At 39.3% G+C, this 26,928-nt stretch overlaps 1 protein-coding gene across 6 annotated transcripts in view; it reads right to left on the bottom strand.

The window, feature by feature from the left end:
• Window positions 1–26,928, bottom strand: part of ARHGEF28 (Rho guanine nucleotide exchange factor 28) — a 278,789-nt gene that overhangs the window by 79,432 nt on the left and 172,429 nt on the right. For 3 of the 6 annotated variants that reach the window (XM_073802206.1, XM_073802207.1, XM_073802208.1), the window contains 11 exons: window positions 25,236–25,443; window positions 22,644–22,755; window positions 19,617–19,694; window positions 18,969–19,011; window positions 14,459–14,582; window positions 13,989–14,121; window positions 6,183–6,238; window positions 4,981–5,029; window positions 2,920–3,064; window positions 2,716–2,843; window positions 1,362–1,502 (listed from right to left, as the gene is read on the bottom strand). In XM_073802206.1, coding sequence (XP_073658307.1) covers window positions 1,362–1,502; window positions 2,716–2,843; window positions 2,920–3,064; window positions 4,981–5,029; window positions 6,183–6,238; window positions 13,989–14,121; window positions 14,459–14,582; window positions 18,969–19,011; window positions 19,617–19,694; window positions 22,644–22,755; window positions 25,236–25,443 — 1,217 coding nt within the window. The remainder of the gene's footprint in view (window positions 1–1,361; window positions 1,503–2,715; window positions 2,844–2,919; window positions 3,065–4,980; window positions 5,030–6,182; window positions 6,239–13,988; window positions 14,122–14,458; window positions 14,583–18,968; window positions 19,012–19,616; window positions 19,695–22,643; window positions 22,756–25,235; window positions 25,444–26,928) is intronic. The other 3 variants (XM_019929841.2, XM_019929844.2, XM_019929849.3) reach the window with 1 other exon arrangement.

Raw genomic sequence — 26,928 nt, 5'->3', positions numbered from 1 at the left:
AAACAATAATTCACAATTTGTAGGAGCATCAGAAGTACAAGTTCTAGATTAATATTTCCAAACTCATGTACATGTTTTGAAAAAGAACACAAAACATCAGCCATGGAGGGTAAAGAAATCTACACGTAGCTTTGTTTATTATTTTATCATAAACAAAACTCTAACTGGGAACTGACTAACTTTAAATTATTATTGTTAATTATTGTATCCTACCATATTTTTAACACCTACTCCATACTAAGCATCTACCATATCCGTTAATCCATTTAACTATTATGACCCCCAAAATAGGAATGATTTTCCTTATCTTTAAAAGAGAGACGTGAAGAAGAGAGGTGAAGGATTTTCCCTAGGACACAAGACTTTCTGACCCTGAGGCCATGCTGTGAACGACACGACATGATAATTCATCCCACATGGGTGAGATTATTTTTAATAATATATGAAATCAAGAAATAAATGAAGAAAAATTACAGTATAATATAAATTAAGTGAGACATACTAAAGGGGACAGCATCACTCTTTCCAAGGTAGCTCCCACCTGCACAGCCCTAGATGTCAGCACACCACACATCGGCTCCTCTGATCTACATAACCACCACTTCACACAGGAGAAAAGCGGCCGTCGTCGCCACCGGCCTTTGCGGCCCATGCTTTGCACACACAGGATTAGCAAAAACTAAGAGTTAATCTCCTATTTAAAGTAAGGTATCTTCTTGGAACCACTTTTTAGCATCTACTTCATACTTGAAAATTTTTTAAAGTTCTTTTTTTCCTAACTAGTCTATAATCGAACCTCCCTTAATTCAGACGGCCTTCACCCCAAATAGCATGAAATCGTAAAGCCTCCCACAGTTGAACTCCATACTCAGGACTGAGGCACACAATCACACACGGCCCTAAGCCAGGTGCCGCCAGTCCCTCTGCATATGTGAGTCGCAGTCTCTGTGGCTGTGTGCAGGCAAACTACAGGGCCCTGCATGCAGCAGCCCTGACTGCCCTACCTTAAAATATGTGAACAGTCACTGTGATTCGTACAACAGGAGAGGTGAAAGAGTAGAGACCATGCCTAGGTAAACTTGAAAAGGGTAGAAGACATAAAATGTGCTTATACCAGGTACAGACAATGCCTCATTTAAGCCTCACAACATTTTAATCCAGAGTATCATTATCCCCATTTTACAAAAGGAAAAACTGAGGTCCATGTGAGTTAAATATTTTATCTGAGACCAAGTAACTAGGAAATGGTAGAACCGGGATTTGAACCTCGCCTTGAATCCAGGTATGTCTGGTTTCAAATGCCATGCACTTTCCTCTGCACCACACTGCTGGAGCCCAGAGAGAATGTTTGAAATGCTTACCAAAAATGACATCCTGTCTTTTGATGACATCCTTCTCCTGCCTACTACAAAATGAGGGGTCCACCACCAGACTCCAAGATTCTGCTTCAAACCCCTGGGCATCACTGCTGAGGTCACTCCACAGAGACGAATCCACGACATCTAATGTGCGTTGAAGAAAGAAAAGAAAAGCCAGACGTGGGTGAACACACGTAACACAAACAGACCTTCACAGGTGCCCATGTTTATGGATTCATCACCCTAAAGAAACCTGCTATGAACATAGAAATACTGTGATATGCAATTGAAACATCTGAAACCAAACAAGCGAAATGGTTCAAATCAAGATCGCCCTCATGAAAGCAAAGCAGAATCAGGTATTAAAATAGTGATTGTGTATATGCCAAAAATATATATATATACTGAAGATTCTTTTGTTTGTTTTCCTTTTGACTTGTTCTATTTTAGTTTTATTTTTGGTAACCTGCAGAGTCCACGATGTGCATACAGAATCTTAAACCCACTGATTTCTTTTGCCCTGGGTTGCTTTGTGCTGTTTACCCAAAACTGAATCTTGTACTTGTCCACTTTATTTGCTCTTTACTTGGCTTGCTGTCCTTAATATAAACATGAAGCAGGGCATAAGGCCTCCAGTCACATGTGAGTACAGATTTTTCTGATAGAATTTGACAACACACATATACCCCTTTCAGGAAAACTAAATTATTTGTCCAAATGGCACTCCTTAGAGATATTCTAGCTCAGAGGAGTCAAGATGTGATGACAATGGATTTAAAATAAGCAGATTCCTGGGGAAGAGTCCACCCCCTTCTCTCAACACTACTCTCCCTTCATTTGGTTTTCCTTTGCCTATTAGTAACGCTAGGATACAACAAGCAATTCCCCAGATTGTCCTTTCCAAAAACATGTTTTTTAAAAATGCTTTCATTCCCCTAGAAGTAGGAGGCAACATATGGGGATAAATATCTCAGCGATCCAGGCAAGTCCAGTCTTAAGTAACTGAAATATGTATTTTTAATGTATGATCCTATACCAATTCATCAATAGCTGTAAAACATTTTTAAAGAAGAACAAGCACATATTTCTTTCTCTTCATGACGTTTATGACATATTCTTTGGGGAATATGTCCCTTTAAAAAGATGCATCATGTTTCCTTGGTCACTATCTGGGAGTCTCCTCTGTGGTTCAATTTGCATTCTTTTTAATCAGAAGAACCTGTAGCTAAGTGACACCATGAAACAGAATTCTTCTAAAAATAAAAGAAAACGTTTCCATCTTACATCCTTCAGAAAACATTCCTTTCGGCAAATGCTCACAGAAACCCAAGTAAATGCAAAGGCGTCTTCTCCTCACCTTCCATTAAGAAGGAGTCCGTGGAGGGAGGTGAGCCCATGGGCTGGAACAGCTCATCAGACTGAGACCTGCTTTTCCAGGTGCTCCCGTCACTTTCGGACTCCAAGGATGCCCCTGACCTCCTGAAGCTGGAAGGACAGGGAGAAAAGTCAGCCCCAGCAGCAGCTCTGAGACGTCAAGGTGTAAGACCAAACTGAGCCTTACCTTTCCAAGGTGATGCCTGGAACGCTTCTGGACAATGGATGGACTTGCCCTGCTGCTTCCTTCCTCCCCGTCGGCAACCCAACAGGCATGGAGGAGGAAGGGTGCAAGGAGAGCCCAGGCGGTGGGACGTCTCTAAATGAAGAATCTGGAAATCAGAATGGATGCTTCATGAGGTTTCCATAGCGTGCCCGCGCAGTAATCCCAACGAGTAAAGATGGTCTCTTAAAAGCCAGAAAGCTGAACACTCCAATGACCACTTCTAATGTGTCACAAGCCCAGACTTGAAACTAGTCTCCCTGCCACATCCCAACACCTGCTTCAAATGTCCCTTCCAGTTCACACCCTCCTGGTACCCAGGCTGCAGGCCTGCTTCAGCATATCCACTTGGAGACTGTGGGTGGCTGGAATTACACAAACAGACAAGAAAATGGAATGGGGAAACACTGGGACTGCTTGCCCATAAACCACTGCGTGTTCTCCCTAGAACCAGCTTTAATTAGATACAAGGTGTTATTAGCACTATTACTAGAACGTACACTGTGTGTATAAACAAGCACACACACACACACAGAGCACGTAAACAGATTGGAACAATGCTGGGGCGTCTGTTCTTAATGGTATAAGAATGTCAGGCAGATGAAACCTTCAAGCCAAGCTGGGCTGTTCTCTCTCACATGTGGAAAATGAAATGATGCCTCAGTACCTTTCTGGTCAGTTTGAAATGTTATGGGCATCCATGCATTTACATTTGATGTGTATTAAAAAGTGACTCCCTGAAAATATTTCAATCCTATGATATTATGTGCTTGGCACACACCTTTCTTAAGTAAAGGGGAAAAATACTTATATGGGACCCTAAGATATTACAAAGGATTCTACACATGCATGATTTAATGTTATTCCTAAGTTAAGAGGAGGAACAGATGGTATTCTATCAATTCTAAGATGCTTTTAAATTATTTTCATGCTTAACCTTATGAAATTGAGAAGTACGTTCCAACTGAGGTCGAAAGGACTTCGGTGAAGAAGCAGGGGAGTAAACAATGTCACACTTGTTACTGCCTGCACTAGTTTACCCTTGTGTAACATCACACACAGTCACACGTCAACATTAATTTGCATATTTCATTGACCCCCCGATTCAAGTGGCTTTTAAAACACTGGTCACACTATGGCAGCATTGAAGTGAAAAGTGACCACAAACTTAAAATGCCTGCCACAAGGCAAGCTATGTGATATTTGAGGCAAAAGAAATTGCAAAATTGCTCACATCAGATCAAAGGATTTTCACTCAGTGGTGTGACTGATCCTCCCGAGCAATGTAAAGACTGTCATGGACTGCCAATTATCTAAGAGAAATTGTTTACATTTCAACAATGTCTTAATTCAAGAAAAAGAGAACCACGGAGTTTAAGCATATGCAAACAAAACTCAGGTATGCCCTGAAATTTCAACTGCCATCCTAATGCAGCTGATGAGATCACAGCCTCAGGCAAGGCTACTAAAAAGTATCAGGTTGCTCTGATAAGGAGCCACAGAGACTGATAAGAATCTATAGATTCTCAACTTGAAGTCTTTTTCCTAACTTTGTGATTCTTAAGAAGCATATGGTATGTATTGGTCAAGATAAATATGTGCCACTGCTAGGAAAACATAAAATTATGTACATTTAATGTAGTGTTTCTCTTTTCCCCCAAGAGGCTGTTATCAATAGCGCAGTGCGTATTACACTAGTTCGCATCTTAAAATTGAGGCAACATCATAATACCTCCTCCATTCAGCCTTCCCTAATATAAAGATCATACAGTACATGTAGCGCAAAGGCTAGTAGTCTGCCAGAGTTTATGACATTCTTGACTTCTTTGTATAACTAAAAATTATGCCAATTACACCCAGCATATGCTATGAAAGAAGCAATAATTGGGCAAATGAGAGAACAAAAGGGTATTTTTGTTTGGGGTATTTTGTTTGGGGTATTTTTGTTCGGGGTATTTTACATTGGAAAAAATGTGTGTATGTATGAAACTGAAAAAAGTTCGTGCCGTTTTCCACATCACTTACTTCCAAGGATGGTCTGCGGTTTGTTCTTATTATATTTCACTTGGAATTTCTGTAAAGAACATTAGAAACGCAAAAAGTAAGATCAAAGCACCACTGGACTACAAGAATGTCCACAGTTACACAGAACAGGCTTCTCATCTATACCATTTTCTTTGTTATTTTATTTCAAACAGAGGAATTCAAAGCAAAAGACATAAAACACAACAAAGAGAAAAATGTGATGACAATGAGATGAGCAAGTTATAAGGAAGGTGTGCCTCACGAGCACGTCTCAGCAAGATCCCAGCTTTAGTAAAAGCCCGATGGAACCGAAAATCTCCAGTTCCTGTGTGCAAACCCAGGCTCAAAAAGGAGTTCTTATCAGCGCTGCCTTTCTCCTACTTGTTCTTTCTGTTCCTGGCTATTCCTCCCGCCTACAGGACACAATGACCTTGAGCACTGAAATGTCATCCTCAACTCTGTGACCTGACACAATGTGTGTTTCAAGTAACACAGAGTTGGGGACTCCATGCTTCCCTCTGAAGGATCATCACACTCACTCATGTGCGTTTCTGGCATGCCTTTAGAGTGGGAGACAAAGGAACGCAATGATAAATACCTCCATCCACTCAAGCCCACCCCCAAACACAGAGAACATTCCTCTAGTCCAGGGGGCCTTACACTGTGGTCCCAGGATCAGCAGCGTCACCTGGGAACATGTTTGAAATGCAAATTCTCAGAATCCACCCAGACCTACTGGATCAGGAATTCTGGGAGCGGGGCCCAGATATCCGTGTTTTAACAGGCCCTCCAGGTGAATCTGATGTGTGCTGATGTTTGAGAATTACCGCTCTAGACTCCATTTACATATGCTCAGGGTTTGCACTGGTAAACCAAGCAGGTCCTGACAGAAAGCCTAACCCACCCACATCATGGAGCGCAAATGGAGCGTTCCCTCTACTTCTACAAGTTAACTGAATAGGTATACACTTTGAGCATGTGTTATTTTATCACCACAACGACCACTTTAAAAATAAATCTAGACAGTAATAACTAGTAAATCTAAAAACCTAAACAGATAACATGAAGTTATCACTTTAAAACGACCACTTTAAAAATAAATCTAGACAGTAATAACTAGTAAATCTAAAAACCTAAACAGATAACATGAAGCAACAAGCTGCACACAAGCATGTGACATTCACACACGACTGAGAGATTACCTTGGTACACGGAGAGGCGGCATCTTTACAGCCCTTATGTACATTTGCATTACAGTCTGGAACAAAAGGAAAAGAGAGAAAAGTGTCCATCTTATTTAAGTTAATCTGCAGAGTGAAATGCATACGACTACATCATGCTTTTAAGGGTCATTATAAAAATAACACATAAACATTAAAAATATTTAGAAAACTTAAAAAGGAAAGAAAAAATATTTAAATCACATGTAGCCCCACCACCGGAGCAGAACATCTAGTAACGCTTTTTGCATTAAATTCTATTTTGCCTGCCTGATAATAACATGGCTACATCTGCTTTCTTTCCCTTAGTTTGTCGAAATACAAGTGTATCCTTATCCTTTTGCATTCCTCTACTTTAGATCTTTCTGAAAATTAAACCTTTAGATATTTCTTGTCAGCAATATAACGCTGTATTTTCTATAATCTGTTCTGACAATCTGGTTTTTGGCCGAGTGGCTTGTGGGATCTTAGTTGCCTGACCAGGGATCGAACCCGGTCCCTGCAGTGAGAGCACGGAGTCCTAACCACTGGACCGCCAGGGAGTTCCCTCTTTGTCCTTTTTAAATTAATATTTTTAGTAATTTGTATTTTATATACCCTTTTACAATTTATATGGTAATCAGCGCTCTCTTTGGATTATTTTGTCCATTTACTTTGTGCTTTATATTGCTTTCTTTTCTATTTTTATTCCTCTCTGGCTTTTTTTGGATCAATTAAATATTTTTCTAATTACTTTCTTAATTTTTACAAGTATGGGACATATTTTTAGCTTAATAATTTTGCCCTAGATATTTTGACATTCATATTTAACTCAGTAAAATCTGAAATGAATAGCTTTACGGTCCTTCAAACCACACAAGGATATTTGAATATATGAACCTCACTTCCTCTCCCTCTTAGGTGTTCATCTTGCTGGTTTAAGCCCAGCGGACAGTATTATTGTTTTACGCTGTCAATGTTCTTCATTCTTTCTTGCATCTCCCATCATTTTTCTGGATTGCTTTTAGTACATTCTTTAGAATTTCCTGAAGTTCTGTTGGGGGCACACCCTCTGTAGCCCTTCCTCGGTGTCCTTGGGGGCCTGGTTCTAGGAACCCCTGGGGATGCTCAAGTCCCTTATATAAAATGGTGCAGTACAATGAATACAGTCGACTCCCGTATGGACAGACTTAACTGCCGGTCGCACTGTTAATATCTTAGATTCCTTCTGCACAGGGTCTTATCGATTATGAAACCTGAAATCATGCATGACATACACTTCTGTGTCTGCCTGAGAACTCATGTACTACTATATGCCCTGTATTAGTAAGGGACTTCTGACATATGGCAACTGCCTGCTCGCACCCCAGGGAAAACGCCTATGAAGACGGAAAGAAAGAAAATGCACAACAATGCTAGAGAAAATGTACTGCCAGGCTCCGAGAGAATTCCTACTAACTAGAGGAAACCAAATTAAAGGAGAAAAGTTAGCAGCTTGCCTACGTTTTACTTCACGAAACAACGTGGCCGCATCTCACTGAAAGAAGTAAGGGAACACTTTGCCTGCCCCCTCGTGTCCGCAGGCTCAGAGAGCTCCCTGCACGGGGACTACTTCCTGCCAGGCTGCTGTCTTCTTGCCCCCTCTGCCCTCCCACCTTCACATCACCTACCACCACAGCCTCATCCTGCCCACCCCACCCCGAGACGCTGAGTGCACATGGAGGAGCTAGAGGCTTATCAGAAACTTCAGGAGAAAAATCCTTCCACAAGGGTAGCAGGGCTCACTGAGGCCCGTCAAACAGTGACTGCAGCCCCTTGAGAATGGAGCAAGATGCTGAGCCCACAACCTTCCTCCCGCTGTAGGCCTTCGGCGGCACCCAGCCAACACCTCAATGGCCAGTGAGCAGAAGACAGGCTGGTCCACGTACTGGTCCTGCAGGCAAACATCAAAATGGCATGGCTCTCTCCTCACCCCAGAACAAGAGAATGAAAGGATAAGGAAAAAAGTAGAAGCTAGGAGGTACCACAGAACAAAGTTATACTGAAAACTCACAGGAAGAGGGAGCCACTGAATATTATGAAATCCAGAAATGGAGAAGAAAAATTTGGATATTTGAAATGTGTCCTCCCTAAGAGACACAAAACAGACATAAAATAGAACCAAAAGGCCGTGAAGGGAGTATAGGATGTGACCATAGGCCAACAGGATGACAGGGAAATGGAGCTTTGTGAGACGACAAAGTACTACAAGGAAGAAAGAAGAGCAAGAGAGCGGAATTTAAACCAAATTGAGAAGATTCGATGTGACAAAGTATCAAAGCAGTGCTATGAAATTAAACTTGAAAGAGTCCCTCCAGAATGTGCAGAAAAAGAAGTGTATAATTATCAAACAAGATGTCATACAAATATGACAGATAACAGATCACACTTCTCTAAGGAAGAAATCAGAAAAATTAGGTCAGAAGTAACAACTGACAGCCGCAACTGACAAAAACTTTTAGAAAGCTTAAGAAGAACCAAAAAAGGCAAATCAAAAGGTCTTACTGTTTTCTAGGAAAAAATCATTAAATTATACCTATTCTATAGACACAGTCTGACAATATCCCTACGATCAAAAAATTAAAAGTCCTCAAGCATCTAGGCAGAAAAAGCAGGTTACCAGCAAGGGAATGAGGACAGGCCGGCCCCAGAACTTTCTACTGTACTATAATGTTAAATGCCCAGATATAAGGGACCACTGTTGGCAGAGTCTTGAGGGGAAAAGGTTTGACTGAAGAATTTACTTAGCCAGATAAAATTGGTTTTATTGTGTGAAAGAAGCGAAGATATACCCTTAGATACACAAGATTTCAGAAAACAGATTACTCCAATAACCTTCTTGGAAAAAAAATTACCTGAAATCCTATTGCCTATTAAAAGCAGAATCAAAATTAAGAGTTCAGAATGGGTCAGCTTTATTGAAGGGAAAAAAAAAAAGAGCAAAAGTGAGCACTGAAGCCAAAGAATCACATCTAAGAAATTACTGTTAAGTAGAGACACAGAACTGAATACAAATATCAAATTATTGTTGAAATAGAAAATTATTCCTGAAAGATTAAACACACATTATAAAAGTAATAATAATGAATTCAGCATACTCACAGAGGCTAGGGGGAAAAAAGGGTAACTATAAGGGAAATAAGAGTATTCCATTATAAGCCTCACACAGCCTTAAAGTTATCATTAGTTAAGTTTTAAAAGAGCATATCTTGCCCAATCCCTGAAGAAGATAAAAGACAACAACACATGGTCTAAATAGCTGAATCAAGGAAAACAGCAAAGAACTATAAAAGATAGTTGACAGCTGTAAAATTAAATGTAAATAAGGAAAAAACCCTTATAAAACAAGGTCTCTCAGTTACATTACAGATTACCTAGAGCTAGATGAAAGACACACACCTAAATTAAAAACACAGAAATAGGTAAGAGAAATACAAACAAAAGGAAAGTAAGAAGAATATTAATTTTAAACAAAGTAAAATTCTTATAAACGGCATTTAACCGCATTAGGGTAGTTTTAAGTTTATGAAAGTTAAATATGCAGTGAAGTTGTGATTAAACTTCTGTGCATCAAATAATGTAACATCAAAATATAGGTAGTGAAATCTATTTATAAACAAGGAGAATTTTATAGAAATACAATATTTGTGGAAAACTAGCAACTCAGGCTTTAATAAAGAAGAATACAGACACCAAGATTTTGCATATTTATATTATTTGTTTTATATCATATTGTATTTTTAAGATTAGAAAATTAATGTTCACAATTTAAAAATACACCATGAAGTAGGATTATTTACCAATAACGGCAGTCTGAACGTTGTATTCTCCTACCCAATGTAAAAAACTTAATAACCAAAGTTTAAATGCCCAATACTCCCCTCCCCCCAAAACTGTAAATCTTAAAACTTCTAAAAGACTATGGTTAAAGAGGAAATTAAACATATACTCAAACTGATTCTAGAATTTAATCTAAGGCAATGATCAAAGATGTGGGCAGTGATATGTGGAAAAGAATGCTCCTTGCAACATTATTTACGTTGTGAAAAAATTGGAAAAAACTTAAATGCACACCAAGTAAGGAACAATTAAGCACATTTGATATCATCAAATGAGACAATAGCATACAAAGCTGACTTTTTTAGTGATTAGGAGGGATTCCATAAAAATATGAATAGCAATTTTCTCTAGGCGGTAAAAGTCTGGATAATTTTGTTTCTCCTTAAACCTTGTATCTTCTATGAATTCCGCTGCCTTTTTAAAAAAAATTAATGACCATTTTAAAAGCTAAATATAATCTATGTACTTTCAGCAATTTCCATCTTCCACTAAAACTTTCATGACCATCCACTTGACCAACTCAGTATGAACCAACATATTCTGCACTGCAAGAATTTGCCTTTCAGCGATCCCTAAGCTTTCAGTAATCATTAACCACGTATGAGTGTCTAAGGGCCCAGCTTTGCGATAGCTGCTGTAGGGGATACAAAAGAACCATTATGTGACTATAGACCTCCAAGAACATAAAGTCTACGCTAGTAGTTAAAATCAGAAGAGGCTGTACATGCCCCAGTATTAAAATGGATAGGATAAATAGATCGTAAGTGTGATGTGCAGGAACTCAGGCCACAGTGGTCAAGGAAGACCTCCCAAGAAGAGGCAAGAAATCTGGATGAAGTAGAGGAGCAGGGAAAACTGAGAGATAGGAGATTATCGTAAGTGAAGGAACAGAGGCAGGAAAACATACACAGTGGGAGAAAAGACAACAGGCTTGGCAAGGCCTCTGGTTGTAAACCAAGGCTGAACAGGGAAGTAACCGTAGGACTAGCCGGCAGGATGCAGGTAGAACCGAATGCACATCTGAAAAGCCTGGGCTTAGTCCAGTAAACAAAAAAGAGAGACGTCCTCAAGCAGATGTGTGCGGATGGAAGCAGTGCTTCATTAAGATTAAGGTGGTGAAAGTATCCAGAATGAATTGTAAGTGAAAATACCTAGAGAGGGGGGAAACTAGAGGAGTTTGCTGTCCGCGGTCCAGAGGTGGTGATGAGAAGCCACCAGAGCAGGAACAGTGAGAAGAAATGAAAAAGGGACCACGTGGACTGGGGTGCCAGGAGGAAGAGGAACTAAGAGTTAACATGCCCGACATTCGAGCTGGTACCATCAACACAGCAAGAACAGCCTTCTGCACGTGGACTGTAAGGTCAGTGTTAGACACGTTGGTCTGGGAGACAAGAAGATCTTTGGGTGATGATGCCCACAGACAGGGTGTGCCCGGGACAGTCTTGGTTTACACTGTAGCTCTGCCATAATGCTCAAATACAGCCACAAGTTACATGGGGGCTCAGCCTCTCTCGGCAACCAGAAATATGGAATTAGAAAGGGAGCGATAAAGACGTGAATCTGGGAAGAACAGGCTTAAGTACAGTATTTTAGAACAAAAGACTGGATGACTATACTTAGAAACAATACCGAGAAAAGAACAGATGCCCAAGAACTGAGTTTGGAGGGTACTCAAAGTTAGGAGAAAGGAGACAATACAGGTGGTAAACAGAAGAGTAGTGTGCCATGGAAAAGAGGACATCTACCTACACAAAGGGACAATAAACATGGAAACAGGAGAGAGATCAGTGAGTCTGAGAACAGTAACGAGGAAAGATGCTAAGGTCAAGGGCAAGACATCTGTTAAGTAGTGGGAACAGAGGCCAAAATCAGATGGTTAAGGAAGAAGTGGCAGGAAGAGACGTCAGAGCAGTGAGCGGAGGTTGCCCAACTTGAGGAGTTTGTCTTAAAATGAGGGGAGAGAAAGGTCATGGATGTGGCTGGGGGGTACAGCTGAAGAGATCCAGCCCTATGAACAAGAAGAGAGCCACAACCGATGAAACATATGCCATCAAACCCATAAACTGACTGCTGACATGGGGGCAAGCCACTAACAACCCATGAACAGGGACTTCCCTGGTGGTCCAGTGGCTGGGACTCCACGCTCCCAGGGCAGGGGTCCCAGGTTCCATCCCTGGTCGGGGAGCTGGATCCCACAAGCCACAACTGAGAGTTCGCATGCCACAAGTGGAGATCTCACATGCCGCAACTAAAGACCCCACATTCCACAACTAAAAAGATCCCGCATGCCGCAACTAAAACATCCTGTGTGCCGCGGCTGAGACCCAGCACAGCCAAATAAATAAATAAAATGAATGTTTAAAAAAAAATCCACAAACAATACTTTTGGCAAACTTCTAAAAAATTAGCAAATTAAATCACAGCTGAACTGCTTGGTGCTATCTGTTTTTTAATTAGTAGACTTTAGTTTTTAGAGTAGTTTTATTATTATTATTATTTTGCTTGATGCTATCTCAGGTCACATAAAAGGAAGAAATCAAGTCTCCAAGGAAAGCAAGGTTCAAGCATGCAGTGAAATTGGCATCATTAAAGACAGTGTGAATGGATACATTTAAATTTTTAATTTAATCATTTCTAGGAATTTAATGAAGAACTTTACATATAACCTTCCTCTGCTCTTCACCTCCCTTTGTACTCCCATCCCACCCCCCAAATGTTCCCCTAATTCTGGCCACCAACAAACACCATGAAATGGATTTCACCTGCCTGGGCCTAAATTCTTTTGCACTGAAATATTCTTTCACTCCATACATATTTACTAAGCCCCTGCTATGCAAAAGCATTGTTCTAGGCACTGTGGATATAGCAGAGAACAAAATCAACAGACAAAAATCCATCCCTCGTAGAGTTTATATTCTGGTGAAGGAGATAGATAATAAAATTGACAAACAAAACAGAGAGTAAGTTAGATGATGTTGAATGCTATAGTGGGATAAAAAGGAGGAAAAGGGGGCAAATGAGCCAAGCAGAGGGTGGTCAAGAAAGGCCTGACTGGGGGGTGTTATCTGAAGCAGACCTGAAGGAGGTGAGGGGACAAACCACACAGCTAACTGAGGGGAGAGCACTGCAGGCAGAGCGAACCGCAGGAAAGGCCCCACGGCAGGAGCATGCCTGACGCCCGGAGTATTGGAAGAACAGCAAAGATGCCAGAGGGACTGAAGCAGAAGAGTGGGAGGAGTGGATGACAGGAGAGATCATGGGGGCCTTGCAGCCACTGTCAGGGCTCTGGCCATCCTCAGGATGACAGGAAGCCATCGGAGGATCTGGAACACAAGGACAAATGCCTTGACAAACTCGCTCGGACTGAGATTTTGAGAACTATGCTTTTTGCAGTAAAAGCACAAGGAGACCAGTTGCAAAGCTACTGAAATGATGGCTTTAGACCAGGGTGATAGCAGTGGCAGGGGTGAGAAGAGGCTGACTTCCACGTATATTTTGAAGATAGAGCCAAGAGGAATGCTGAAGAGTGCGGGACTGAGAGAAAGAGAGGTATATAGAAATACTCCAAGGTTTTTGGCACGAGCATTTGGCTGGAATGATGGAACTGCCATTAAACTGAGAGGGTCAGTTTGTAGGTGGGCACAGAAGGGGGAGAACGGAGCTCCATTTGAGATGCTATTCAGACATCCAAGTGGAGACATCAGAAGGCAGTGAGGTGTAACAGTCTGGGTTCTAGGAGAGACTATCACCTGTGGACACAAAGTACTGACTCAACCATCCTGGGTCATTGCTTGCTGATGAAACCACACACAGACATGAAAACAAAAGTCTACATGAACACACTTAGCACTGGCAGTATTCTCAGGGAGCTTCCTGTTTGGGGAGGCAAAGCACACACGAAGACAGCACACATGGGGCCCGAGAACTTACTGGAACACTGGAACGACTCTTTCCCCAGGAGCGTTTTATCACAAACCAAACACTGTAGAGTCCCAGAAAATGTTCCAGGGACAAACTGATGTCGACTCAGTTTCTCTTTGTCTTTGGCATCCTTGCCTTTTGTCTTTAGATGTGGCAGCAGCAGCAAAGTGGGGAGAAAAGAGAAATGCTCAGAGCCAATCGACTTACAAAAGTCATACCAAGTCTCTACGTGTTCTATCAGGACAGAAGGGCCACACACCAAGAAGTGGGATAATGCCAAAACGTAACAGCACCCAGGATGAAGTGGTCTCAGTATTTTCAATGACTTGGACAATACCCCATAAGGAATACAGAGGTTTTTAAATATGTGTGTACAAAACCTAAGGTAAATGATTTTAAAGGGAAAGTGGAAACTATACTAATTGCTCAGAAACTGAGCATCTACGCTTTATAGACGATAGGCATAAAACCTTAATTACCTTAGATTTATTCCGAGGGCTGGTCATCCTGTTCATGAGGAAGCTGAAAGTTCGGCTCACTTTGTACTTTTCAGACTCTGATTTGGCGGGTATGATGTATTTATCCCATTCTTCTTCCTGAATTCTACAAAAAAGAATCTGTTATCACAGCTTATAAAACTTACCAGAGGGAGCAAAAGAGAGCAGTCATACAGATGTGTGTGTATGTATGTGTGTGTATGTATACAAACACACAGATGTATTTTGTACATATTATTTTCATACATATATATTTTTCAGGCTTTAATGGTTATTCTAAAGATAAGGATAGAAACTATTAAAAATATATCTTATAGATGAACAGGTGGATAAGTGTATGATAAAGCAACTATCTCACAATGTTAACACTTACAGAATCTAAGTGGTGGAAATAGGTATTCTAATATATAATTCTTTCAGCTTTTCTGCATACTTTAAAATTTTCATATTAAAATATTAGAGAAAGAAAGGAAATCTTACACTTATAATTTTACCCTGAAAACATTCATCTCCCTGTTTACTAGGCTAATAGAATTTTCCTAGCACATAGAAGCCAAATAACCAACGACATCAAACTGGATTTTATTTATTTTTAGAACAGAGATAATACTCAGCAGACACACATTTCCTTTGTCAATACAGCCTGAGAAACAGACTGTCTGCCTCATGGTTCCATCTCCCCCACTCAATCAGGATATTTGCAATCTGAGACTCTAGGTTGCAAAGGAGAGAACATTGTGGAAATTCCCCCCAAATAAGAGGCAAGTTAGAGGTAATTGTACCCAACCTGTGAACACACTGAACATCACTGACTTTCCTCTAATCCACAGAATCATTCTTTAGGGAAAAAAAAAGTCCCAGCTATGAAGAGGAAATTTCCCTGGAACTTTTATATTTCCCCTAGAACTTTCTCTGATGGTCTTGTATTCTAATATTATTACAAAGAAAGAAAGAAAGAAAGAGTGAATATATTAAAGACCAACAAAAGTATCACGTCAAACCAGATAACACTTCTGCAGACAATTTCCAAGATGAACATTTCATAACCCATGTCTCTCCTATCCCTCAAACTTCTTACTTGTCAGCCTTAGTGGCTAATACATTCATCTCTGGGAAATACCTTCAAAAGCAATCATACTATTGATATGCACCAAAATACATATGATTACATTTTACAAAAACGACTTAAAAGACAACTTCTAGGACTTCAGTTTTTCTCATCTGATCAAAGACTAAGTTATTTCTAAGGCCCTTTCTCACGCTTAAATATAATAAGTACTTAACTGGTACATATTAAACAAAACTAAGTTATTTGACCTCTATATTAGATAATTGAGAGTTCAAACCTCAGTGAATGCATTTAGCATAAATAATAAATTACTTCAGAGCTACCTCAGGTATAGTCAGGACAGTGGGTGTCCTGCCACTCAAACCCTGCACGGTCCATGAAATTGGGTTTGCTACTGAGAGAAAACAGTTGAAAAAGTTAGAAAGGAAAGATGGAAAACAGAAGTGAAAGTGCCCTGCACTACTCAGAATAACACAAGGAACTTAGACCCTCTTATTTCCTTTCTACTTCCACAGCCACCTTCTTAGACAAATCACTGGTTAATATATCTGTAAATTTCCATATCTCTTGTGTCTTAAGCATCCTAATTTGCAAAACGCATGGAATAATATTCAACAGGCTCACTTTTGGAATGGGGAAAAAAGCACACTTGACAGCTGAGAAAGAATCCTCTCTGGAACACTTTTTGGGACCCCACCAAGAGCCACCCAATGTCTAAGAGAAGAAAAATATGGAGCGGAAATCTAAATCTCAGAATTGAAGAATGATAAGGTCAATGCGATTTTTGAGGTGAAGAAGTCCTCTCCCCTACTTCCCAGCAGGAACACAACTACACTCTCTCAAATGAAAGCAAATGAGTTCCTGTTTACCAGACTCTACTCCCAACTCCCTATGCTACAGAAGACTGTATCAAGAACAATGTTACAGTTTTGATTTAAAACCTACAGGTGCACTGCAATTTATTTAAAAAAAAAGACATAAAATCATACCACTTAATCTTTAATTCCAAAGGTTGACAAGGACCGAGATGACAAAGTAAACAAAACAAACAAACAAAAAAACTGAAACACTAATTATTAAAAACTCTGAATCATCTAACCTGGTAGACACGTGAATATCATAGACATGGCCCACTTTCAGATTATCACAATGGGAAACACAGTGTAACTTCTGGGCAGATGTAGAAGGTTGGTTGATTCCATGTTTCAAATCTAATTTAACTATGTGGTATTCACTTACGTAAAAATTAGGTACTTTAGAGAAGAACTCAGAAAGGAAAAGTCCTCAACTGATTTCACAACAGAATGTAAACAGCTTTTCAATTTATAAGAATCTGGAAAAATTTACTTAAACTCTTTCAACATCCCAGAACAAGAATGCCTAACTCTATTATCAATTTGATGACCAATGGAATTACCCACAATAAAGTTTTACAAGCCCCATTCTTCAGAGATTCTTGGCATTACCTTTTCAATAGGTAAACAGATATTTTAAGTATCTTAATAATACGGATGTAGCCTCAATATCTTAATCCTTAACCTATTATATCTATAACCTATTTTTTAAAAGAACTGGGCATCTAAGTATTTAAAAAGCTCCAACTATCCAAATTGAAAACTGACACAGGTGAAACTTCAACTTTGAACAGCCAGATTCTCATTTTCTTAAAAAAAATAAAAGGTAACAGATGTATCAGATTTAAGGTAGATGGTGGCAATAAAATAACTGAGTTGTACCATATAATCCTAAGATGGGATAGATGAAGTGCTTGCTCCTATAAGAATGAGCCTGCAAGGTCTGGAGTGAGCCCCCCTTTTAGCTGGCTGCACTCTTTTCCAGAAATGAAGTGATCAACATAAATAAGGGAATTCCAAAGAAGGCAAACCCCCAAGTAAAAGTCTATAGCATGACCAAAGCAAAGCATTAGGTCTAGCCAGGGACCCTACTGGTGTATCCAACAAGGTATCAGGAACATAGTAGGGGAGATGGAATATCTATTCTACTAGATACACCAGGGGATATGACTAAGAAAGTCAGATGCTTTCGGGATGCAGACCCAAGACAGACCCAAGAACAGGAAGAAGAAAACAAGAATGAGGAATATGAGAAAAATATTCATCCCATCCAATACAGCCCTATACATCTCATCCAAGTTAACACATTTTATAGGCTAATATTTAACCAATTCTGACATTGGCTCTTCCAGTCTTAAATCCCTCTCTTAATGGAAAATATTTTTGATTTTTAAAAAATCCTTACAATCAGTCTATTACTTCTCCAATTGTTAAAAAGATAGCAAGGATAAGACTTCTAACCAGAACGATGACCAGAATGATGAACAAATTCCAGACTTAGTCAACAAATCGCTTAAATGAAGTAATAAACGTAAGCAGCTTAAAATAGTGCCAGGCACATAAAAACACCCAACAACGGTCAGTTGCTGCTGCTCCCGCTGTCACCATCATCATTGCCCTGATGTCCTTTCATCAGCAGCTTATTCTCAAAGGGCATTCTTAGTCTTCCTCTGTTTTATCGTTTCAGAATTTCTATTCTGGTCTCCAAAAAATAGGAATGAGCAAAAGGAGATTTTATTTTTTTCCTTCTTCTTCATACTTTCAGTCCAAGATTTAAAGCAAAATAATCGCTCTTGATCTATATGGTAAAAGGTTTCAGAGTTTGAGCATTAATGGAACCCAAATTAAAACCATTTTCCTCCTTTTCCCATGGTCTCTCAAAGCCAAGCACTTATACCATTTCTGACATAACCCCAGGGCTATTTCACAGTGTGATTCACGAGCAGTTAGTTTCTCAAGACCAACAGAGCGCAGCAATCCAGCCTGTTGCTAGTCAGCTGCCCAAGTTTTACTCTAAGGACAGTTTTACCTTCTAGGGAAAAGAGCAGCTTAGGCATACAGCTTTCAAATCTTCATATTAATCAGAAAACTCATAACGCTCAAAGTACTTTCTGCATCGTTTATTCTTTGTTTCACACTTAACACTTCTAAGCGATACTCTACAACGACAGACAGCAGAGATGTTTAGGCACTTTCTAACACTGACCCCGGGGGTCTGTTACCACAAGAAGTCTTCCTGTCATAGTGGACAGACCTAGTGAGAACCTGATACCTTTCTAAAGCAGGTGGTCTCACACGGCTCCGCATGCTGCTGTACATTGGAAGTGTTTGGCTTTGAAAATAACCCCAGACTACTCTGTCCCTGGTCCTGAGGCCTGTTCATCTGGGGACTGAAAGGAACAGCTGGCAAACCTACACCCATACAGATCAGAAAGGGTACAAAGGATTCAGGCAGGCTCATTTGGCAGAAACGTCTCACAAACTACTGAACAGGTATCAAAAATGATGTGCACACATTTCCAAAGATGGATCAAGCAGTCCCTCAGGAAATCTGGAAGGGTTAAAATACCTTTTTTCTCTTGGTGGCTCCGGTAAGCTGTAAGCTCTTTGCTCTACAAGACACAGAACAATAAAATGAAAACGAAGGCAGACAACCTAGCAGTCGTGTGTTAGTCTGAAGTGCACACACTCAACCGTACATTATCATTACACATACCACCAGTTAGAAAATAATGAAAAAAGTCATTTTATAGAACTAGGGCATTGCTCTGGATATTTTTATCACCTTCCCTAATTTGGAGAGAACGGGGAGGAGGCCAACATAGGGAAACATTTAATGATTTTGTGAACTAAGTTAGCCTCAGCAAGGGGCAGCAAACATTTTCAGAAACGCAGAAAATCAGTTCTGTGTTTCTGGATATTTCTCACCAGAGCGTCATCCCTTATTCGTAACACTAATTCCCCAACGTACAGAATCAATAAATATCTTAGCGGCTTTTTAGCAAAGCTTAAAAGAAAAGTCTTGAAGGCCAGCCTAAGGAAGAGTCCATTTTAATGTAGCTGTAATGCCTTTACAGAGCAGCCAGTTCGGAGATGTGCTTTGTGGCTCATAAAAAAGGGAGCGCCCCTCCTCCATTGGACTGGGGTGGCTGGGTAGAAGGGGCAGGCCCATGCAAGCAGCGTAGCGCCATCTTGTTTCCCAAACCGGAGTACTTACTACAGGGATGGAGCAGAGACACTGATTTAGACAGTGAGAGAGACTGAAGGAGGGAACGGCCACTGTGGAGCACACCATCTACAGAGCGGGGACAAATCCTTTACCGTTACAATCCGGAAGAGTGAAGAGGCAAAACTAGGTTGCAAAGGGAGATGGGCCAGATATATACAGGGGAAAACTAATGAATACATATCTCCTGAAATGTGGAAACATCGATGTTGAACCCAAGACTATCTTGTAGGTAACAGAAAACCTACTCTGAAGAATTCGAAGACTTTTATTTTATTGCCATTAAATATTCTTCAAATTAAGTCATGGGCAGAAATCATTATCCTTTTTGTATACAGACTGAGGTGTCAGGAGAATAAGCCATATATCCCAAATAATCAAGCTAATAAAGTAACAGAATCAGACTCAGAAAACTGGACAAAGTCTAACAGGATTCCATCCATCAGTGCACAATAATTTTCAAAAATACATTCACTTCACTCCTCAAATTTTTAAGTGTAGAGCACTTTTGTCCATCTTGGTGATGCTGTAATTATTTTAACATGGAGAATATTCCTTTCTATCCAAATCCATGATGTACCCAAGGGAAATATAGGATTGGATTTTGTTTTATATATAAAAAGCATTAAATAATAAAGTTGCCACCATTGTACTCTTGGCCCCCTCAAAAACAACAAAAGCATGATAAATGATCGTAAGTAACCCTCTGAAAGTGACAAGAAAGAGAGGACATCACAAATAAGTATAAAAAAGGACTGAAAGACTATCCTGTCTCTGTATATCTGTATTATATCAATAGGTCATTTATGGGCATTTTCCACTGAGGAAGGAAGACTTGGACTCTGTTCAAATAGAAAAAAAATTTTAGAACTATTCAAAACTCATTGAAAGAGGATTTATAACAACACAAATGTCAATTTACCTCTGATTAAGCAGATTAAACAATGAAACATTAGAATACATCTTTGAAGTAGGCAAGCTTTCACACCTGTGCTTTGATCTCACACACACACACAGTTAAAATTATTTTTTCTTCCTTAAGAGCTAATTTATTCTTCACAGTCCTATGATTTTGACTGACCTAAATGATACCAATCCAAATGTTTGCTACCATAGAGGAATATCCATTGGAATTTTTGTACATTTAGTGTGTAGCCTCAACCTAAATTGCCTGTTTGTAATACTTACCTCCTGGAGAGTGTCAAACTTCATCCAATAGCCCTATTTTTAAACACACTGTCTAAAGACAAGCTTTTATTCACAGAAAAAACAAAGGAATTGATTTCAGCTTTTTATTCTTTCTAATTCAAACGTGAAGATTTAAGGAATGTATGTAAAGCAAAAATACCCTCCCTTATTCATTAAAGAATTCATAAATCACGGCTCTTTCCCCTTATAAACTATCCATTTTTCTCTCAGTCGTCTGAGATTTCAAACATCAGAACTGTCGGAATTTAATAATCAGAGATACTACAGATATAAAGGCAAAGGCACCATTTTGCACACTGCACAGAAGACTTAAAAGTGTTTTCCAAATAGTTATAGTACAAAGTTAATTCACCATCTCTAAGACTATCAGTGAAAAGGTGTCAAAGCTGCCATTAAAAGGAATCCCAACCTAAACTAAGGTTAGGGAGACCTGGAGATCCTAGAAAGACTTATGGTATTGAAAAAACATCCAGGGCAAATTCAATCCTCTTCTACTCCTGTCCCCTCAAGGTAGTTGTCTCCTTTCTTTCTCTTGGTCCTTTCTCTCCATCTTCCCATTCTAAAAATCAAAACTGACTTTTATTATCAGTCCTGTTTTCTCATTCTCCAAAAAGACATCCCAGAAAGAAAAAGGAAAAAAAAATGCCTTGTAGCACTTCTTTTGTATTTTATGTATTTTGTCTGCTACATTCATTCAACAAATATTGATTGAACATCTCCATACATTAGACATTGCTTTAGGATGGCAGGTCCAAGCACAAAGATTATGCTTTCACTGTTGTTCCACATGGCATAAGGATGCAAAAGAACGGCAATGTAACAAAGCAAGAATAAGAAAAAAGGAAAGGAAAAGAAGGAGTAAAATAAATCCTATTTTAAAGATTCTATGCTGGGAAATTGGGAATACTTAAGCACGTCTCTCACTTTCTGAGTCTTCTAAGGCTCTTAAGGATAACAGACAAAAAAAGGCATTACCTAATACATTGACAAAAAATTTGTTATAATGCTATGTATTACAGATTGACATTAATACTTCCAAATACAGCTTTAAATGTAATTATTATAACAAATGGTACACAGAAAGTGTTAATTACATTCCAGAATTAAGTTGAAATTTGGGGTAGCGGCTAAGAAGGGCTACAAGGGCAGCTCTGAGTTGCCACAATTGTTCTATTTATTGATCTCAATTCACTTTTGAAAATTCATCAAGCTACATGCTTCTAACATGCACCCCTTTCTGTAGGTATACTATATTTCAATTAAAATTTTATTGTATAAAAGTTGTATTTCTGATTGCTTACATAGGCCACAAAAAATGTTTGAGATATATTTACTTGTGTTTCAAGTATGTTCTGTTATTTTAACTTTCTAAAGTCCCTTGTTAAATAAAGAAATGAAGACAATCCATTTTGCAATGCTTTTGCAACTGTGAGGAATTGGATTATTTCAGCAATTTATATGTAGGACAAAAGTAACTTTTATAACTTCCTTAAATAAAATTCTCTAAAGCCCTCACAATAAAGAACCTAGAATAAATCATAGTTTACACTGTCCTTGAGGAAAACATTTTATTCAAAAAGAATAAGGCAACAGAGAGGTGTGTACACATCTGTGATTTCATCAAAATCAAATTTATACCTTGTCTGATATCCAATGAGAATAGGATTTTGCTAAGCTTAGAAAAATCAATAGTGAAAATGACATTGAAAATACTAGCCTGCTGCTCTTACATACTTTATGCACTTTTACTAACTGAAAATCCAGTCTAGAAAAGAATGCTTTCACAGCCAAATGGTAACTAATGCTTACCTTCAGCTGAATTGCACACTGTAAAGTCACGGATCAATCGAGTTTTTCCTAAAGAAATTTTGGGTGATGAGCAGGAATAAGAACGTGAGCGGACTCCAGAAAACAATGATTCCTAAAAGAAATCATAACGAAGTTTAAAAAAAATTCTATGGAAGACTTGAAAGTATGTGTTCATCATCAAAATCAGAACCTTTAAAAAAAGGATTCAACTTGAACATTTCTGAGGTAATCTTATTAATGATTTGTTTCTGTTTGCCTCTCACAACTTTAAAAATGTTATTGTCTTTTTAATGCTTTAGTAAACTTGAGCTTTTGGGAATAGTTTCTATATTTCCTATATACTTTAGGATACAATCATGACATCCCAACCATGTTGGTTAAAAGTGAAAAATCAAGTCACATGACTTTCTCTGCGTATTCAACGAGTTTGACTTTTTTTTTAACCCGAGTTGTCACTTATTTTTGTTACTTTAAACTGTAGCATTCAAGCAAAATTCCATATTAACTGAGATCTCTATACATAATTATTAGAAGGTAGAGGAACAGTCACCTAAAATGACAAGTTTTTAAAAGTTCCTAATAGCTATTTAAGTTTGTAATGTTAGCTGCAGCCTCCAGGAAAGAATGCATCAGGTCATTACACAAATCCTTCTAGTCTGTGCCCATCTTTCAACAGACCTTCCATCCAGCACTTCCTGGGATTTTGCTTGAATTATCACTTATTTATATATGTTCAACTTTATTTCTTTTAAATGACCTGCTATTTTTTTCCTGTTTTCCCAATTACCTATTATTTCTATTATTATATTGGCAACATACATGAAAAATGCAAGCTGGATAGATAATTTAAAAAATGCTTTTCTTACATGTTCTAGAAAATTTAAATGAATACACAATAGAATGCCACTAAAGCCATTTATGGCACCCAAATCCCATCCAACAGAGGCCTAGTGGCCTTAGGATTGATGCCCACCCCCATCCATTTTTAAGATACCACTTAAGGTTACAGGTGAAAGAAAGTGGTGCAAAATGTGTTACTAAACTAAAGCCATCAGCAACTGTCCTTCTCACAAGCACTGTTCCCTTTTTCTCCCTAAGTGAAAGCACATGGTTGCCCTAGGCTTACGGTTTAGTTGAAGAGCCTGGAGGAAAGTTGAAAACAGAAGCCTGATCCTGCTTCAAAAGGTCTTAAGCCATGGCTCCCTGACTTACTTATTGGGAAAGACCCAGTGGGCCTGGATGTCCGAAAGGCCAACCCGAGTTGTCCTATAACCCTAACAGTGAGTTGGCCACAAAGGGCCCTAGCCAAGTACCACCCTCTGCCTTTAAGTCATGCATGGTAATCATTTTTCATAACAGGACTTTGAAAATTATCCAGAATTCTTTGGCAAATTTACACAGGGTAATTACAGAGGCAAGGCAAGACATATTTTATAGGACAGATTCTTCTTAAAAGTGAACAGCATGGAACTGTTTCACAAAGAATTACTTTTCATTCCAAGTAATGATGAATTTTTCACAGTTCCATTCAAAATGCAAATCTGAGAAGCAGCTACATTAACAACCATACCTATTTCTTATTATCCAGAAATATCACATGACCTTTAGGTTCAGAAGATTATGACAGCTCCACAGGACTCAGAGCTGAGGGAAGAGGATTCAGGATCCGGGGTCAGGAGGCCTAGATTTGAGTTCTGACTCTATCACCAAGCTTGGGCAATGTGGACACCTAATCTCTCCAGAACTTCAACTGATCAAAAATTAAAATAAAAGTACTCCCTTATATCCTAGGTGAGTTATGAGAAAATTAAACATTTTATATAAAAGCATGTTTTGTATATTGTAGAGAACACTACAAAAATAAAGCATTACCATAACCACCATATGTTTGTGGTATGAGACGTTTGGGCACAGCACACATTGTTTTATAGTAGTAAACTCGATTGAAAAAGAAAACAAGTGGACAACAGAAATCAAAAAGAAAACATAGGTCCAAACAGAAAAGGGCTTTCTCTGCAAGACTGGAAGCGTTTAGTCTTTTTAAAAACCACAACAAAATGAAATTCCAATGCAAAAATGCCAATGACAGAAAAGCTGTCTCCTATGGAAAAACTGACAAAGGAGACATCTGGTGTTCCAGATGAGTCCTTGCAGCCAGGAACGCTCAACAAATGTCACCTCTGCCTTAGCAATATTATTTACCTTAACACCAGTGCCAACTAAAATTTTATGTGTGCAAAACAAGTTTGATCACTTAAACTCACTTCATACTACCAGCTTTTCTCCCATTGCTTAAGGGGTGATGGCAGAAATCACAGTATAAAATGGTAAAATTTTCCAAGTATGTGAAAGATTACTGTATTGGTGGTGATTCGTGAAAACAAATCAGCCATTGTAAGTAAGGACTATACACATTAGAGTGGGAGAGAGTAAAAAGGCAAGCTCAGGCAGCTCATGGGTCTTCAAAAAAAAAAAGTTTACACATGTGACCATAACATAATTTGTCTTTCAGAGATGGGTGGATTTAGACAACATATTTTTCAGGCTTACAATAAACCAAATAATAAACCAAATTAATACCAATAAGAATACCTTCAGCTGCAGGCTACTTGATAAAGAAAGTGATTCAGTCCTGGAGATATTAAAATCTGGTTCAGTGTTGGTCTCAAAAGAGTCCAATTCATCCCCGCTAGGAATGCCAGTTCTCGAGGAACTCTGAGACACTGGAGTGTGGCAAATGCGCGACCGCTCGGAATGCCCCTCTCCTTCACTGTCAGCATCCAGGGCATCAAGGCTGGAACTGGATGGAGCACAGAGTAAACAAACAACTAAATCACCAAGTAAGACAGAGCCATGGGTTTCTTTTTTTTTTTTTTTGGGCTGCGTTGGGTCTTTGTTGCTGCACGTGGGCTTTCTCTAGTTGCAGCGAGCGGGGGCTACTCTTCCTTGTGGTGCACGGGCTTCGCACTGCAGTGGCTTCTCTTGTTGTGGAGCACAGGCTCTAGGCGTGCTGGCTTCAGTAGTTGTGGCATGCAGGCTCAGTAGTTGTAGCTCACGGGCTCTAGAGCGCAGTCTCAGTAGTTGTGGCGCACAGACTTAGTTGCTCCATGGCATGTGGGATCTTCCCGGACCAGGACTCAAACCTGTGTCCCCTGCACTGGCAGGCAGATTCTTAACCACTGTGCCACTGGGGAAGTCCCGAGCCATGGGTTTCTATTTCTCTGAATTCAGATTTTCTCATTGGCGTCAGCTGCAATGGGCACCCGTTTAATATCTAACAAAATTCATGCTTAAGTGATTTTTATTGTTTTTTTCTCCCCCCAAATAGCCTCTTTTTAAACAAGATTTTATGTTTCCCCAAATGAACATTTCAACCTAGCAAAAGCCACTTCAAGTGCTCTAAGAAACGAAAGCTGGTTCAAGTTAGTACTATCCTCACGATTTTTGCTTTGTAAATATAATTATTACAAGCCTCAAATAGCTACCCTTCAAATATTAAAAACACAGACAAAACAGAGCCACTGAGCTGTCAGGGGTGGGGGGGGCAGGGGAGGGCCTTTGGGGCAATTTGCATGTGAAAAATACCACGTGGCATTCCCTCTTTCACCCTTGGACAACACAGGAGGGTGGAGGCACACGTAAGAAAACAAGGAGAGACGTGCAAAGATCTCATCCCAGAGTTGGTGTCAAGAAATGGGTCAGGCACGGGTCAAGTGAGGTTCCAAATATGTCACATTCAATTATCATTTTTAGAGATTTAAAAAAATGATTCCCATGAAACTTACATGTCAGAAACAGGTGGTGATTCTGCTTATCTACTGCTTTTCTTTCCTCATTTAACTTTGATAACCATAAAATTAAAAGGCGAGAATTTGACCTTGCACATTCCTGGCTCCTTCCATCCATCTACATTTTAAACCACTCAAACTTTGAGGCTGAGGGCTTCCACAGGCATGTTAATGCACAGTGCATTTTTAAATGTATTTTTTCTTTGGTTGTTACAATTCTGGAGTTAAAATTTTAATAACAACACAATAAACCATCTTGATTTTGAAACACAAAGAAACAGACTTCAAATTTGGTTATTTTCCTTAAAAAACCATAGGCTATTTAATGGCCACTGAATCTCAACTTAATAAATTACATGGCATTTGGAACAGAGATCCTACCATATATGTCTCTAATCCAAATACTCAGACTCATCTCTAATCCTTGAGCTATTTCAGGGTCCCTCCTGGGCACCAGCAAACCCAGCAGTAAAGGCCATGATCGTCACCACTGAGGA

This window comes from Tursiops truncatus, chromosome 3, assembly GCF_011762595.2.
Source record: "Tursiops truncatus isolate mTurTru1 chromosome 3, mTurTru1.mat.Y, whole genome shotgun sequence".
Taxonomy (NCBI): domain Eukaryota; kingdom Metazoa; phylum Chordata; class Mammalia; order Artiodactyla; family Delphinidae; genus Tursiops; species Tursiops truncatus.
Note: the sequence above shows the minus strand (reverse complement) of the source record. Positions and strands in the feature narration are given on the sequence as shown.